The 12,480-nt window shown below is 34.6% G+C and overlaps 1 protein-coding gene across 1 annotated transcript; it reads left to right on the top strand.

The window, feature by feature from the left end:
* Window positions 1–264: 264 nt before the first annotated feature.
* LOC135582439 (SEC12-like protein 1) lies at window positions 265–11,583 on the top strand. Its single transcript, XM_065158318.1, has 10 exons — window positions 265–486; window positions 587–684; window positions 6,116–6,248; window positions 6,617–6,708; window positions 7,519–7,618; window positions 7,708–7,780; window positions 7,860–7,980; window positions 9,958–10,077; window positions 10,983–11,053; window positions 11,153–11,583. The coding sequence occupies exons 1-10, from the start codon at window positions 313–315 to the stop codon at window positions 11,326–11,328; spliced, it is 1,158 nt and encodes a 385-aa protein (XP_065014390.1). The 5' UTR covers window positions 265–312; the 3' UTR covers window positions 11,329–11,583.
* The last annotated feature ends 897 nt before the right edge of the window (window positions 11,584–12,480 follow it).

The raw sequence follows: 12,480 nt of genomic DNA on the forward strand, positions 1-12,480 counted from the left end.
ATCTTCAAAATTATTATCAACACAATAGTAAAACAAAAAATTAAAAAAGAATATTAACATGGATTAGATTTGCTAAGTTCTAAACTGAAAGGAATTAATACCCAAATCATAACGGGTGACTTTAAAGAAATGACGATTAGTGAAGTCAAAGAGGTGTTATTGTATCCCATCACGCGCATCTTTTCCGGAATATTCCCATCAAACGGCCTTGCTGTCATCGCTCGGTCATCTCAAAGCACATCTATAAAAGGAAATGCCCTGTCTTCAACGCAACGAGAGCAGGAGACGACGAAAGAGGAGGCGGACGAAGTAATGGAGGGCGAGGGCGAGGGGGAGGCGGGGCCGGTGACGTGCGCGTCGTGGATCCGGCGGTCAGAGAAGCAGCTCCTCGTGGTCATGGGAAGGGCGAGGAACCGCTCCTGCCCGCCTTTGCTCGACATCTTCGAGTTTAATCCCAAGACCGCTTCCCTCTCCCCCGATCCCCTGGTTCTCTTTGCTTCCTCTTCTTCCCGTCTTGAGTTGTCCGTCCATCCCTCCTCCATTACCAGGTGAATTATGTTGATGGAGAGCCAAACTTGATTTGTAGGTGAGGATTGTGATGAGAGATGAGGATGGCGATCCGCTGGGTTTCGCGGTGCACCCGAGCGGCGATGAGTTTGTCTGCTCCGTTGCAACTGGCTGCAGGTGAGCCTTCCATTATTTTTTTAGTATGGGGTAAAAAAGATTCCGGTAATTTAATTGTTAGTACATTTTCTTTATTGTTAATGTAGATAATTGAAAATAAATTCAAGTATTTTAGGTTAGTGAAGATTACGTTCTGTCAGCTAATAAGTTTGTTTGATCTTTCTCCTATAAAACTAATCAGGAAAAATGCTAACTAAACATGATATATTTGTCGTTCGTTGTCAATGGGGAGAATCAGATGGTGTGAGGAGTATCGATACAACCCAAAAGCTTAAGAGAATGCCCATGTATTATCTATTCCCAATATGATTGGGATTTTACTCATAGAGGTCCTTTATCCATTAATAAATTTTATTTTCTTTTTGCCTAGGAAGTTATCTGTTTTGATGCTCTATATTCTGTGTCTTTGGGAGGATTTTCTTACTCGAAACTTGAGTTGGCAGGCACATCTCCTCATTTTCAGCCATTAAGAGTCAATTCAGCACAAAATTAAATATGATTTATTCCCCCTAATCATCTATCTGGCGGAATCTTTCTTGTTTTTGCTGTAAATTGATGAGAAGTTGAGTCCTAACGGGATCTAACAGTCTACTAAGAAGTATAAGATTTCTATCCAACTTCCAATGGCAGTGCTGAAATCAGCTGCTAGTTTCTTCCCACATTTGGACTCTATGACAGAAATATTTGTTCATGACATCATGCTGTAGTATTATGTATGATATCTCCTTGATTCATCAAGTAGTTGTACATGTATTATCCTTAATCCAAATAGGTCTTAAGTCCAATTTAAATTAAACCCAAACAGACCTAGAGTTTGACAATGAATGATAAATGAAGGTTGGACTTATATTATACCCAAATACAAATCTAACAAAACTCAAAACCCAGGGATTGTCTAAACCAAAACCAATTCAAGTGACAAATCTGAAGACACTAAATAACAACATAATGATACCCAAAAATAGTAGAAAATGTAAAATTGAAACAAAGGCAGAATTATGAATAAAGTTTAAGGAAAAAACATGTGGCCTATTTTGCCAATTATCATTAAGGACAAAGATGACAAGACTGAAAATTTTGGGTCTTTTCATCAATAATAAAGAAGATACCCAAGGAAGCTTGCAAGTGCATTGGTTAAAAATTCTAAGTGCATACTTTCTATCTCATGTAGCCTTCAATGTGTTGATACTCATAAGAACTTGTTTTTCTCTCTCATAGGTTAAGTTTATTATATATGATGGCAAGTTTTAGGATTTTACTTTTGCTTTGTGGATTGATTCTTAAGGTTTGCACCAATTGCCAACATTTATTGTTAGAAAATGCAGAATCATTTAGTTGAGTTTTATTTATAACAAGGGTTTAAAAAGGTGCTTAGGTGCTCACCTAGGTGCTCGGGTGAGGCAAGGCGCCAAGCAGCACGCTTTGGTGAAGCATCGCCTGGGCACTCGCTTGAACCCAGGCGCCATGTGACTCGGGCGAGCACTCGATTGAAATAATGCAATCGAACCAGATTATCAAGTTTGTTTCAGTTAAACATTAGCTAGTTGGTTCGATTGAACCAAACAAGCTACATAATATTACTATACTTTAGTAAAACCCACCCCCCTGCCCCCTCACGAGACCTCGAGCCATAAACCCTAGCACAATCGCTGCCTCTCTCGCCGACGGACAAGAGCGATGTTTCCTCTGTCGTCGACGAACGGGTATGAAGGTTTAGCTTTCGTGCGCAGTTCCTTTCCCTATTGCTGCTTACGTGTGCAACTCCTTCCACTGTCGAGAGAGAGGACCGCAGCTTCCTTTGCCATCGATGAATACATTTGAAGCTTCCTCGGCCCACGACGTTGTCGTTCGTAGCTTTTGTCATTGTCGTTGTTATCGTCTGAAGCTTTCTCCTTCGTTGCTGATGTCGTCTGCAGCTTCCTCCGTCGTCACTGTTGTCATTCGTACCTTCCTTCGTCACTACTGTTGTCGTTCGTAGCTTCCTTCGACGACGTCGTCGTCGTCTGAAACTTCCTTCATCACCGTCGTCCTCTCCTTCCCCACTTTCCATCGTCGGTGACTCTTTTCTCCCCTCTACCTACTGTTATCATAGGATAGTCCTTATTTATATTTTAACACTGTTAATTTATATTTATTTAGAATTGTTATTAAGATTTTAGAATTAATGACAAGTGTATAAAGCAATTCAGAAGATTCATCAAAAAATTCAAGAAAGGATCTTGTTTGGAAATACAATTGTCTAAATGATCCTAAAGATCCTAATGCATTTTCTTGCATCTTCTATGATAAGACTACTAGAGGTGGTATTTTTTGTATAAAGTAATATCAAGTAGAGAACTTCAAGAATGTATCAACATACAAGAAGTGTCCACCTAATATAAAAGAAGAATTATTGGCTTATATGATTGAAAAAAGATACAAAGGAATGAATCTTATGCGATTTATTTGAGGATAATGTTAAACATATTAAGATGAAGAAGAAGATTATTTAAAAAGTGTCAATCCAAGTGGAAAAAAAGTATATGATAGAAAAGGAAAAGAAGTCATGATTGTTAAGAAGGGTAAAAAGGAATCGATAAACTTATATATGTATAAATGATCACAAAAATAACAAGAGCAAATAGGAGCAAAATTAAGACAAACAAATATAAGTGATGCTTGTACTAAGAAAATAAGGGGAAGAACGATTCAACACATTGCTCGTTTCTTCTATTAGGCTAGCCTTCCTATTAGTACTTATCGTTTAGACAGTTTTAAAGAGATGATTGAAGCTATTGGAAGATATGGTGAGGGAATTAAAACCTCTAAGTTATTATGAGTTGCGAGTTTCATTCCTTAAAAAGGAGTTGGATTATACAAATGACTTATTAAAGGAACACAAAAAATCATGGGTAAAGTATGGTTGCTCTATCATATCAGATGCCTGGATCAATATGAGACATAGGAGTATAATTAATTTTATGGTTAACTGTTCTTTAGGAACCATGTTTATGAAGTCAATAAATGCATCATTTTTTATGAAATCTGAAGAAAAAAATATATGAGTTGCTTTGCAAGCTCGTGGAAGAAATTAGTGAACAAAATATCATCCAAGTTATAATCGATAATGGAAGAACTATGTGTTAGCTAGTAAGATTTATTTTTTGAATTTTTTAATCTTTTAATTACTCTATGTCTTTAATTTGAATAAAAGAACTATGTGACTCCTAAATTTTATTAATTTTGTTATCCTTTATCTTAGGTAAATTACTTGAAGAAAAAAAAACACTTATATTGGACTCCATGTGCGGCACATTGCATTGATTTAATGTTGGAAGATATCAGAAAGATTCTTAACATTAAGAAGACTTTAGAAAGGGTAATTTTTATCGTTGGATTTCTCTATAATCATATTAGGGCTTTGAATTTGATGAGAAAATTCATAGATAACAAGGAATTGGTGAGATATGGTGTCACCTGATTTGTTATTTCCTTCTTGACATTATAGAGTGTGTATCGTCAAAATATAACCTGAGAAACTTATTTACCTCGAAGAAATGAGTGATAGGCAAATGAGCAGAAGAAGTAAAAGGCAAGAGGGCTAGTGATATCATCTTAATGACATCCTTTTGGAATATTATAGTTTACATATTAAAAGTAATGGATCATCTTTTTTGAGTCCTTCGGTTGACAGATAATGAAGAGAAGACTGCAATGAGATATATTTATAAGGTTATGGTTGGAGTAAAGGAGACGATTCAAAAGTCTTAAGATGGAAATGAAGAAAAGTATAATAAAATATTTGCAATAATTAACAAAAGATGGAATTATCAATTTTATCATACATTACATGTAGCAGGATATTATTTAAACCCAGAATTCTTTTATAAGAATACCTCAATTGAGTTTGATGCAAAAGTTGTAAATGAGTTATATAAGTGCATTGCAAAATTGGTTGTTAGTCTTTAGGTGCAAAATAAGTTCATACGTGAATTATCTTTTTATAAGAATGTCAATGATCTATTTGAAATTTCAATGACAGTTCGATCTAAGACAACTATATCCTTAGGTATTTATAAATTTATATAATTAATTTCATGTATAATACTTTATTATTAATAATAAAGTAAATTTTACAATTGAATGGTGGAGTTTATTTTGAAATTTCACCCCAAGCATATAGTAATTGACTATCAAAATTCTTAGTTTGACTTGTAATGCTGCAGGTTGTGAGCGAAACTTGAGTGTCTTTGAGCATGTAATGATCATAGAATATTTCTGTTTTAATTAATCTATTCTTTTTGAAATAGATATATTAATATATATTTAAATTATATGACATGACAGATTCATATAAAGAGAAAAAATCTGTTAGAGTATCAACGATTAAATGATCTAGTTTATATAAAGTATAATTAAGCATCGAAGGCTCGTTATGATTTGCAAAATAATATTGATCCAATTTCATTACAAGACATTGATGATTCAAATGAATGATTGGTGGAGGAAAGCAAACTTGCAAAATGTCAAAGATGGGCTTGTATTTGAAGATAACAATTTGATATAAGGAGATGTGACAAGAGTCTCAGGTGTTGGAGAATTACAGACATATACAAAATAGATGACGAAGACAAAAATAAATGCAAAAGTCTCAAATTCATCTCTTGTCATTGTTAAAGAAGAGGAAACCTATTTTGGTGAAGATGGATGAGAGGAAAAGAAAGATGATATATTTGAGAATGAGTAGGTTGATTATGATCATAATTGAATTCGGTGTAAAACTTTACTGTTTTGAGTCTTTTGATATTTTTGTTCTTAGAAGATGGATAATACGACTCAATACTTTTGATCCTTTTAATTTAATGTTGTATTTTTATTTATATAATCATATTTATCAATTATATTATATATTTTTTATATTTTAATATTTCAGAGTGCCTCGCTTCGCTTGGACGTGTGCCTAGCACCTCGGGCATTTTGAGACCTTGACACCTAATTTTTTAAATCACTGATCTATAACAAACTTTTTTTATGCTTATGTTTAATACTAGAATTTATTCTACTGCATAACAATTCAGTTATCAGTATGGTCATCTTAGATATCACTCTAACTTTGCTTGCTGTCACTAAGGTGCCTTGAAATGTTACTGGTGGTTCTAATGTCGTGACATCCTTTGATTCTGTTTAGCTGTGAGGTCCTTGGCTGAAATATTCTCCAAAAAATTTCTCCAACTATCTAGATGTCAATGAATTATTGAAATGCTGGTATTGGAGATATCTTCAATCTTGCATCCAAATTTTTCATGATTACTTTTATTCTGTGCTTACTCTCTGTCAAAATGATCGAGCATATCCTTCAATTCTCTAAAATGATACAATTTACTTTTTGTATCTTTTGTTGTACTTTAGCATTTGGTATAGTTTTTACGTTACAATCCTCTTCTTTATGCAGATTATATGAGTTTGTTAGTCAAGATTTGGGTATAAAGCTTCTGTCTAAAGATCTGGAACCTCTTCACTCCATTGGTCCGCAGAAATGTTTGTCATTTAGTACAGATGGTCTAAAATTTGCTGTCGGTGGAGAAGTATGTATTTTCTTTCCTTGTATACTGTTTATTCTATTTATGGGTCTAAAAAGGATGATTGGTTTAGTGCATTGGAAACCAAAATTTGCTTCAATGTTTCTGTTATCAAGGTTGCAAATACTTTGATTCTTTTTTTCCATTTGAAAACAGGGATTTTCTATTAAACTTTTCAAAATATATGAACTATGGCCTCACAAGCACATTTAGACACATTGTTTCTACATTCAATACCTATTATATGTATACACGTGCCACATATATATACAAACATAGATACTGTATACATCTATATAATCATAATAAACAATCAAGGTTGCAATGTAACATTACTGAACTCATTGGTCCTTGACAAAATTTTGTTGTTTTAGGATGGACACCTCAGAATATTTCATTGGCCAACCCTGAACATTCTCTTAGATGAACCAAAAGCTCATAAATCTTTTCGGGATATGGATATCAGGTAAGGCACATCTGGTGGATACTCCTAATATCTGCTTTTTTTAAATACATTTCATTTGGTTGTTGAAACGATCCTGCATAAAATATTGAGATATTTCTCGAGTCCATGTTTACTGTCTTTTTGTTTTATAAACATGATTCGGAAACAATTATGTCTAATTGTTTGCAGATTTATTCGACAGTTCAAAATTTAAGAACATCTTTTGGGCTGACAAGTGCTCTAGACCTGTATGGTCTACTAAGGATAGTTACACAACAACTGTGCGATTGGAGTTTTAGAACTCTGGAACAGTTTGATGAGACAAGTTTGGTCACTAATACTATAATGAGATATTTTTTAACTTCCAAAAACTTTTGAAGAGGTACATAGATAAGACTGATCCAAAAATCAGGTTTAAAACGACTGCTATGTATCAGTTGAAACATCAATTAAATTGGCTTCATATTAAACTAATTTCCCCTAGATGACCATTGGAAGTGTTAAAAGTAAATAATATGGTAGATCTCGATGTAAATCTGGAGAAACATTTTTACTTTTTGAAGGAGCACTATTTAGATAATAGTTACAAACAATTATATAAATTTTGGAACTTCAAAGAAAAAAAAGTCAAACATATCATTTCATTGGGGTGCACAAATCTGATTACAAGTTATGTCCACAGGTGATTGTTTTATCATGAGTTTAAGGAAGTTTCTATTTTCCGTATATAATTATCACCTCTCAAATGCTGCATAGGAAATTGATCTTTATATTTCATGATTGAGATGAAACATGCATAATACTAATATTCCTATAAAATTTATCCATCAGCTTGGACTCAGAATTCTTAGTATCAACATTTACCGATGGTTCTGCAAGAATATGGAAGATAAATGATGGTGTTCCACTAGTCTCTTTGACTCGCACTGCAGTAAGTTTTTGCTTCAGCTTCATAAATTCTTCATAGGAAATGCTTATTTTTTAATGCAATATGCCTTTTGTACCCCTGACTGACTGAAGGATGAGAAGATAGAGTGTTGTCGTTTTTCTAGAGATGGAACCAAACCTTTCTTGTTTTGCACTGTCCAAAAAGGTACTACACTATCAACTTGAAGAAAGTTCTTCTAATTAGTATATTTCTTCTGAATATTCATGAATTTAACTCAAAGCAGGTCGTAAAGTGGTAACTGCTGTTTGGGACATCAGTACATGGAACAGAATTGGGTACAAGAGGCTACAAGGAAAGCCTGTTTCTGTGCTTTCAATTAGCTTGGATGGAAAGTACCTTGGACTGTAAGTACGGAATTTTTGCTCTTTAATCTAACTTTCATTTTTATGTTTGTAAAAAAACGAGAGTATTATACCACCCAGTACAATTTATGAATTGCTTATACTGATCATTCATAAAGAGAATTGACAACCATGCAAAAATTTTTTAAAGCCTATCATGATCCTTTTCAGTTGGATTTACCTTTTTTTTTTTGCAGTACCTGATGTATTTTAGACTCTTTTCAGTTGTCATGTTGGATATAATAGTTAATAGTATACTTCTCAGGTACATATTGGGTACTTCCTCGAAGTATCTAATTTTTGTAATTACTGAAATGATTTGATTTTTTTATGATCTTGGGTCTTTGGAAAACTTTGATTTTCTTGAATTTTAAACTTTTAATTATAAATGAGATGCATATAATACCAACTTTGTTGTTTCATGTCTTTGTATTAAGCATTAACAATGATTAATGAAACAGTAACAGTCTGCATTTATTATGAGTTCTTGATATATCTTGGTATTCTTGAATACTACTCGAATACTATATGATTAACAATAGTTACTATTTATGTGGAATAGGTTGCTGCTTCTAGTCAAATACTTTGTTTATGTACAGTCACCTGTAACTGCTTATTCTAACATTGTTAATAAATATCAAGCTTGTATGGAACTCATACCAGCCCATGATTACCATACCGACATACTAACATATGACATGTTGATACATACCTTGGTACAACAAAGAGGGGTGGGGCGTGGGAGGTAGAAGAGGAGGAGGTGAGGAGGTGGTGGAGAAGAATTGGAAGCGAGAGGAGTACTAATTTCACTGTTTAGCCGACAGGCTAGGGCGGGAGGCATGAGAATTCCTTAGATAAGTTGCGTGACTGGGCCTATCGTGATCCATTTCATACTAACTAATGCAGTAACAAATGCATCTTCTGTTTTGGTATATGATTTGAGATCTGTCACCCTTTTTGTCTTGCTGCAGGATTGATTTCTTTACCTAGTCTTGCCACTTTGGTAGCAGAGAGTGAGATTTCTGTTACTTCTGGTAACAAGCTCCTCATTCAGCAACTAAGACATTCCCATCAGATAGAGGCTTCCTTTGGAGATCAATTCCCTTTTTGTATATAGTAGAGTGGCCCCTAATATTTGCTATAGCCTTAGATGAATATGTACAAGTAGATCCTTTTATCCCAATATCAGATTTGACATATTTGTCTTCTTGGACATAAGATTGCTATGAAAAGATCAAACTCCAAAGTTAATATCTTTTTTCAGAAGCAAAGAGGTGAATATCTTTACTTATCTAATTGTTGGGTTCTCTTCTCAGAGAACCACTCCCATCTCTTTGAGCTTACTCTTTCATCTTTGTTTGTTGCTTGTCTAACAAGAACAAGGGTAAAGTCCATATTGACGAGACCGAATGTTAGAACATAATTGAAGCCCATATGATCAGAACACGAGTAAAGTCCACATTAACAAGAACAGAGTTAATAGTAAATATTTTCGTTTGTGAACAATCAAATACAGCCCTAATAGAGGATAAAATAAGAAAAATTCAAGTAAGATTATGAAGATATTCAAAGGAGACCTATGGATACTGTGGTAAAAAAATATATCAACTAGTATTAATGGTGTGAGGAAAGATAGAGGAAGAGACTTAAGAAGACTTTGATAGAAACAATGAAAGGAGATTTGAGTGCTTTTGATTTAACTCTAGATATTACCTAGTATGTAGCTTGATGGTAGAAAAAGATCCATTAGCCAAGCCCAAATAGTTGGACATTCTAATTTGTTTTTAACTTGCCTCCACCTGCATTGTCTCTTATTTCCTAGGATCCATTTCCTAGTTCTAGTCCTTTTATTAGGAGTGGACCTATTGTGCCTTTTACATATGATATGATGAAGATTTTGCTATCATAGATATAACATATCATTCATTTTGGATATGCAACTCTTAATGATATTGTTTGTGATCCTTTCTTAAAATCTAGTGGCTGTGAAGATGGTGATATGTGTGTAGTTGAAGTGAAGACAATGACAATCTCTCAATGGAGCAAGAAGCTTCATCTTGGCACACGCATTAAGTTGCTGGAATTTTGCCCTAAAGAAAGGTATAGTGCTTATGTGAACATGTATAAAGCAAGCTAGGCAAAATATTTTAAATTGGTATCTGTTGCTTCATTATTAAGTACCTTGGAATCCAGAGCAGAAAGAAGTATGGATGCTTTGGAAATCAAGATAATCCTAACTTAGTATTAAAGAACAACCACTTCTTAGAAATATTTGTGCAATTTGCATAATGTCAAGTTTTCTAAAGACAAATCTGCTCAATCTTGAAATTACCATATTGCATTTATTAGTAGCTTTCTGTCTCTCACCTCATGTTTGCTAATGATGTACTCATTTCTATCAGGGGAAACAAGAAACAAGAAATCCTGTTAAAATCTTCTCAAATCTCTTGATCACTTCTCCTCTTTTTCTAATCTAAAGGTTAACAAAGTCAAGTCGAAGATCCTTTTCCCTAAATCGTGCCTGTTTACCATTAAGCACCTTATATGTAGCACCCTAGGATTCAAGGAGGGGAGTTGACTTCTCAAATACCTTGGGGAGTACATTTCATTTGGTCGACTACCAAAAATATTTCAATGTGAGCTGGTCGACGAAATCCTCATTAGAATTTAGGGTTGGCAAAAGGGTTACATCTCCCAAGCTGGCAAAATTGTCCTTGTTAATTCTGTTATCAATGTTATCCCCAACCATCTTCTCAACTCTTGTATTTCAGAAAAATTACTTCAGAAAAATTAATAGTGATTTCCCTATTAATTTTTGTAATGAGTGTGATACACTCTCTGCTTTGATGGTTATGGATTAATTTAAAATATATATTAAAAAAATAATAACAATGTGGAGATTCAGTTAGTGGTGGTTTTTTCTCTCATAAAGTGCTTTATCACATGTGATGTGTCTTTGAAGATGATTGTCTTAATAATTTGAATCCTGTCTGCGGTGCATGCAGGGTTGTTCTTTCTACTTCAAATCAATGGGGGGTGGTGGTCACAAAACTCAATGTACCAGCAGAATGGAAGGGTATATCATTCTATTGCATGTTTTAATTTCTGTCTAACGTCTCTATAGCAAGCAGTACATGACCTTTTGGTTTGTCTTGTCTCCATTTTATTCTCTCAGAGTGGCAGATCTACTTGCTACTCTTGGGCTTCTTCATGGCTTCCCTGTTGGTGTTTTACATACTCTACGAGAATTCTGATTCATTCTGGAATTTTCCTCAAGGGAGAAACCAACCTGCAAAACCATCAGCAATGGCCTTCACTGACCCTCAGTCGTCAGATGACAGTCCTTGGTGATGAGATCATACTTTGTAGGTATTGGCCTACCTTTGTGCATTAAGTTATTCTGGAGGCAGCATTTGGCAACAACCTGTTTTGCTACTCCACAAATGTTTTACTGATTGCTCTGTTCATGTTCTTGGTCTAAAAAGTTTGGCTTCTGATACCTGTGGTGAAATTTTCTCCTAAATCTTGATGGCTGTTCTAGATGTAATTTGTGAAAGTTCACTGTATACTTATTTAAGAGTTACAATTGATTAACTTTCAGTTTTATTTTGCTTGGTGAAGAATTATAAAAGCATTTAATCTCCTGGATTGGTGTAAAGTTGTTTTATTTTTTCTGAAGAGAAAATGTTGGTGAAGGATGGAGCCATGTTGACATATATCTTCTTCTAACATTACTTAGCATCAAGATCTTCGAATCACCAAGAAACCAATTTCTCATGCAGCAAGGAAGTATTGTTTACAGCGTGACAAACTTCATTCTGGCAGCATTTTCCTGGGTAAACTTTCTCTTTTGTCTCTTTCATTCGATATCATTATTGTAACCTCAAGGCCTTCAAACCGAACTAACCAAAGAATAACATATGGACATGGAAGGAAGTTACCTGTCTTGTTAGAATCATAAAGGTGCTGAACAACTAGCCTGGTCGCCTAAGCGAAGGGCGACCATCTCTTGCAATGGGATTCCTATCCTTGCAAGTGCGGTTGACTAAGCAATGTATGGTCCTCATGTTAAATAGAATCGCAAGGGAGGTGATCGTCTATAGGTACGTACACAACTAGTATGAAATTATCATCTCCTTCGGAGTCCTCAAATGCAATAGATGTAAGAATTTGGGAGGACATCACTAAGGACTCAATAGGACATCTCATGGTTAAGTTGATGTCGAGTTCTTATGTCATTTTTCGAGTGCAACCTTGGTTTATTTATAATATGTCCCTAGTGAACTACATGTGAAATGTTGGAGCATAGATTGCATCTTTGGCACTACACGAGAGAAAAATATATTTGCTTCAGAAATGCTTACCAAGAATGAAGAATCAAGTAAAATCGTCCCATGTTCGTATGGCCACCAATCCACCCTTATTACCACTACTAAATACAGCATGTCATGCTCACAATGAATGGACTCTTCGCTTCACTCTATTAGTGGAGAAAAGGTGGAG

The sequence above is a fragment of the Musa acuminata genome, chromosome BXJ3-7 (assembly GCF_036884655.1).
Source record: "Musa acuminata AAA Group cultivar baxijiao chromosome BXJ3-7, Cavendish_Baxijiao_AAA, whole genome shotgun sequence".
In the NCBI taxonomy this organism is placed as follows: Eukaryota; Viridiplantae; Streptophyta; class Magnoliopsida; order Zingiberales; family Musaceae; genus Musa; species Musa acuminata.

What these genes read in the sequence shown, in the direction of transcription:
- LOC135582439 (XM_065158318.1), top strand. Translation starts at nt 313, where the DNA reads ATGGAGGGCGAGGGCGAGGGGGAGGCGGGGCCGGTGACGTGCGCGTCG. An exon ending in AATTTGCTGTCGGTGGAGAA is followed by an intron (nt 6,249 to 6,616) that starts GTATGTATTTTC and finishes TTGTTGTTTTAG; the next exon opens with GATGGACACCTCAGAATATT. An exon ending in GAATTTTGCCCTAAAGAAAG is followed by an intron (nt 10,078 to 10,982) that starts GTATAGTGCTTA and finishes CGGTGCATGCAG; the next exon opens with GGTTGTTCTTTCTACTTCAA.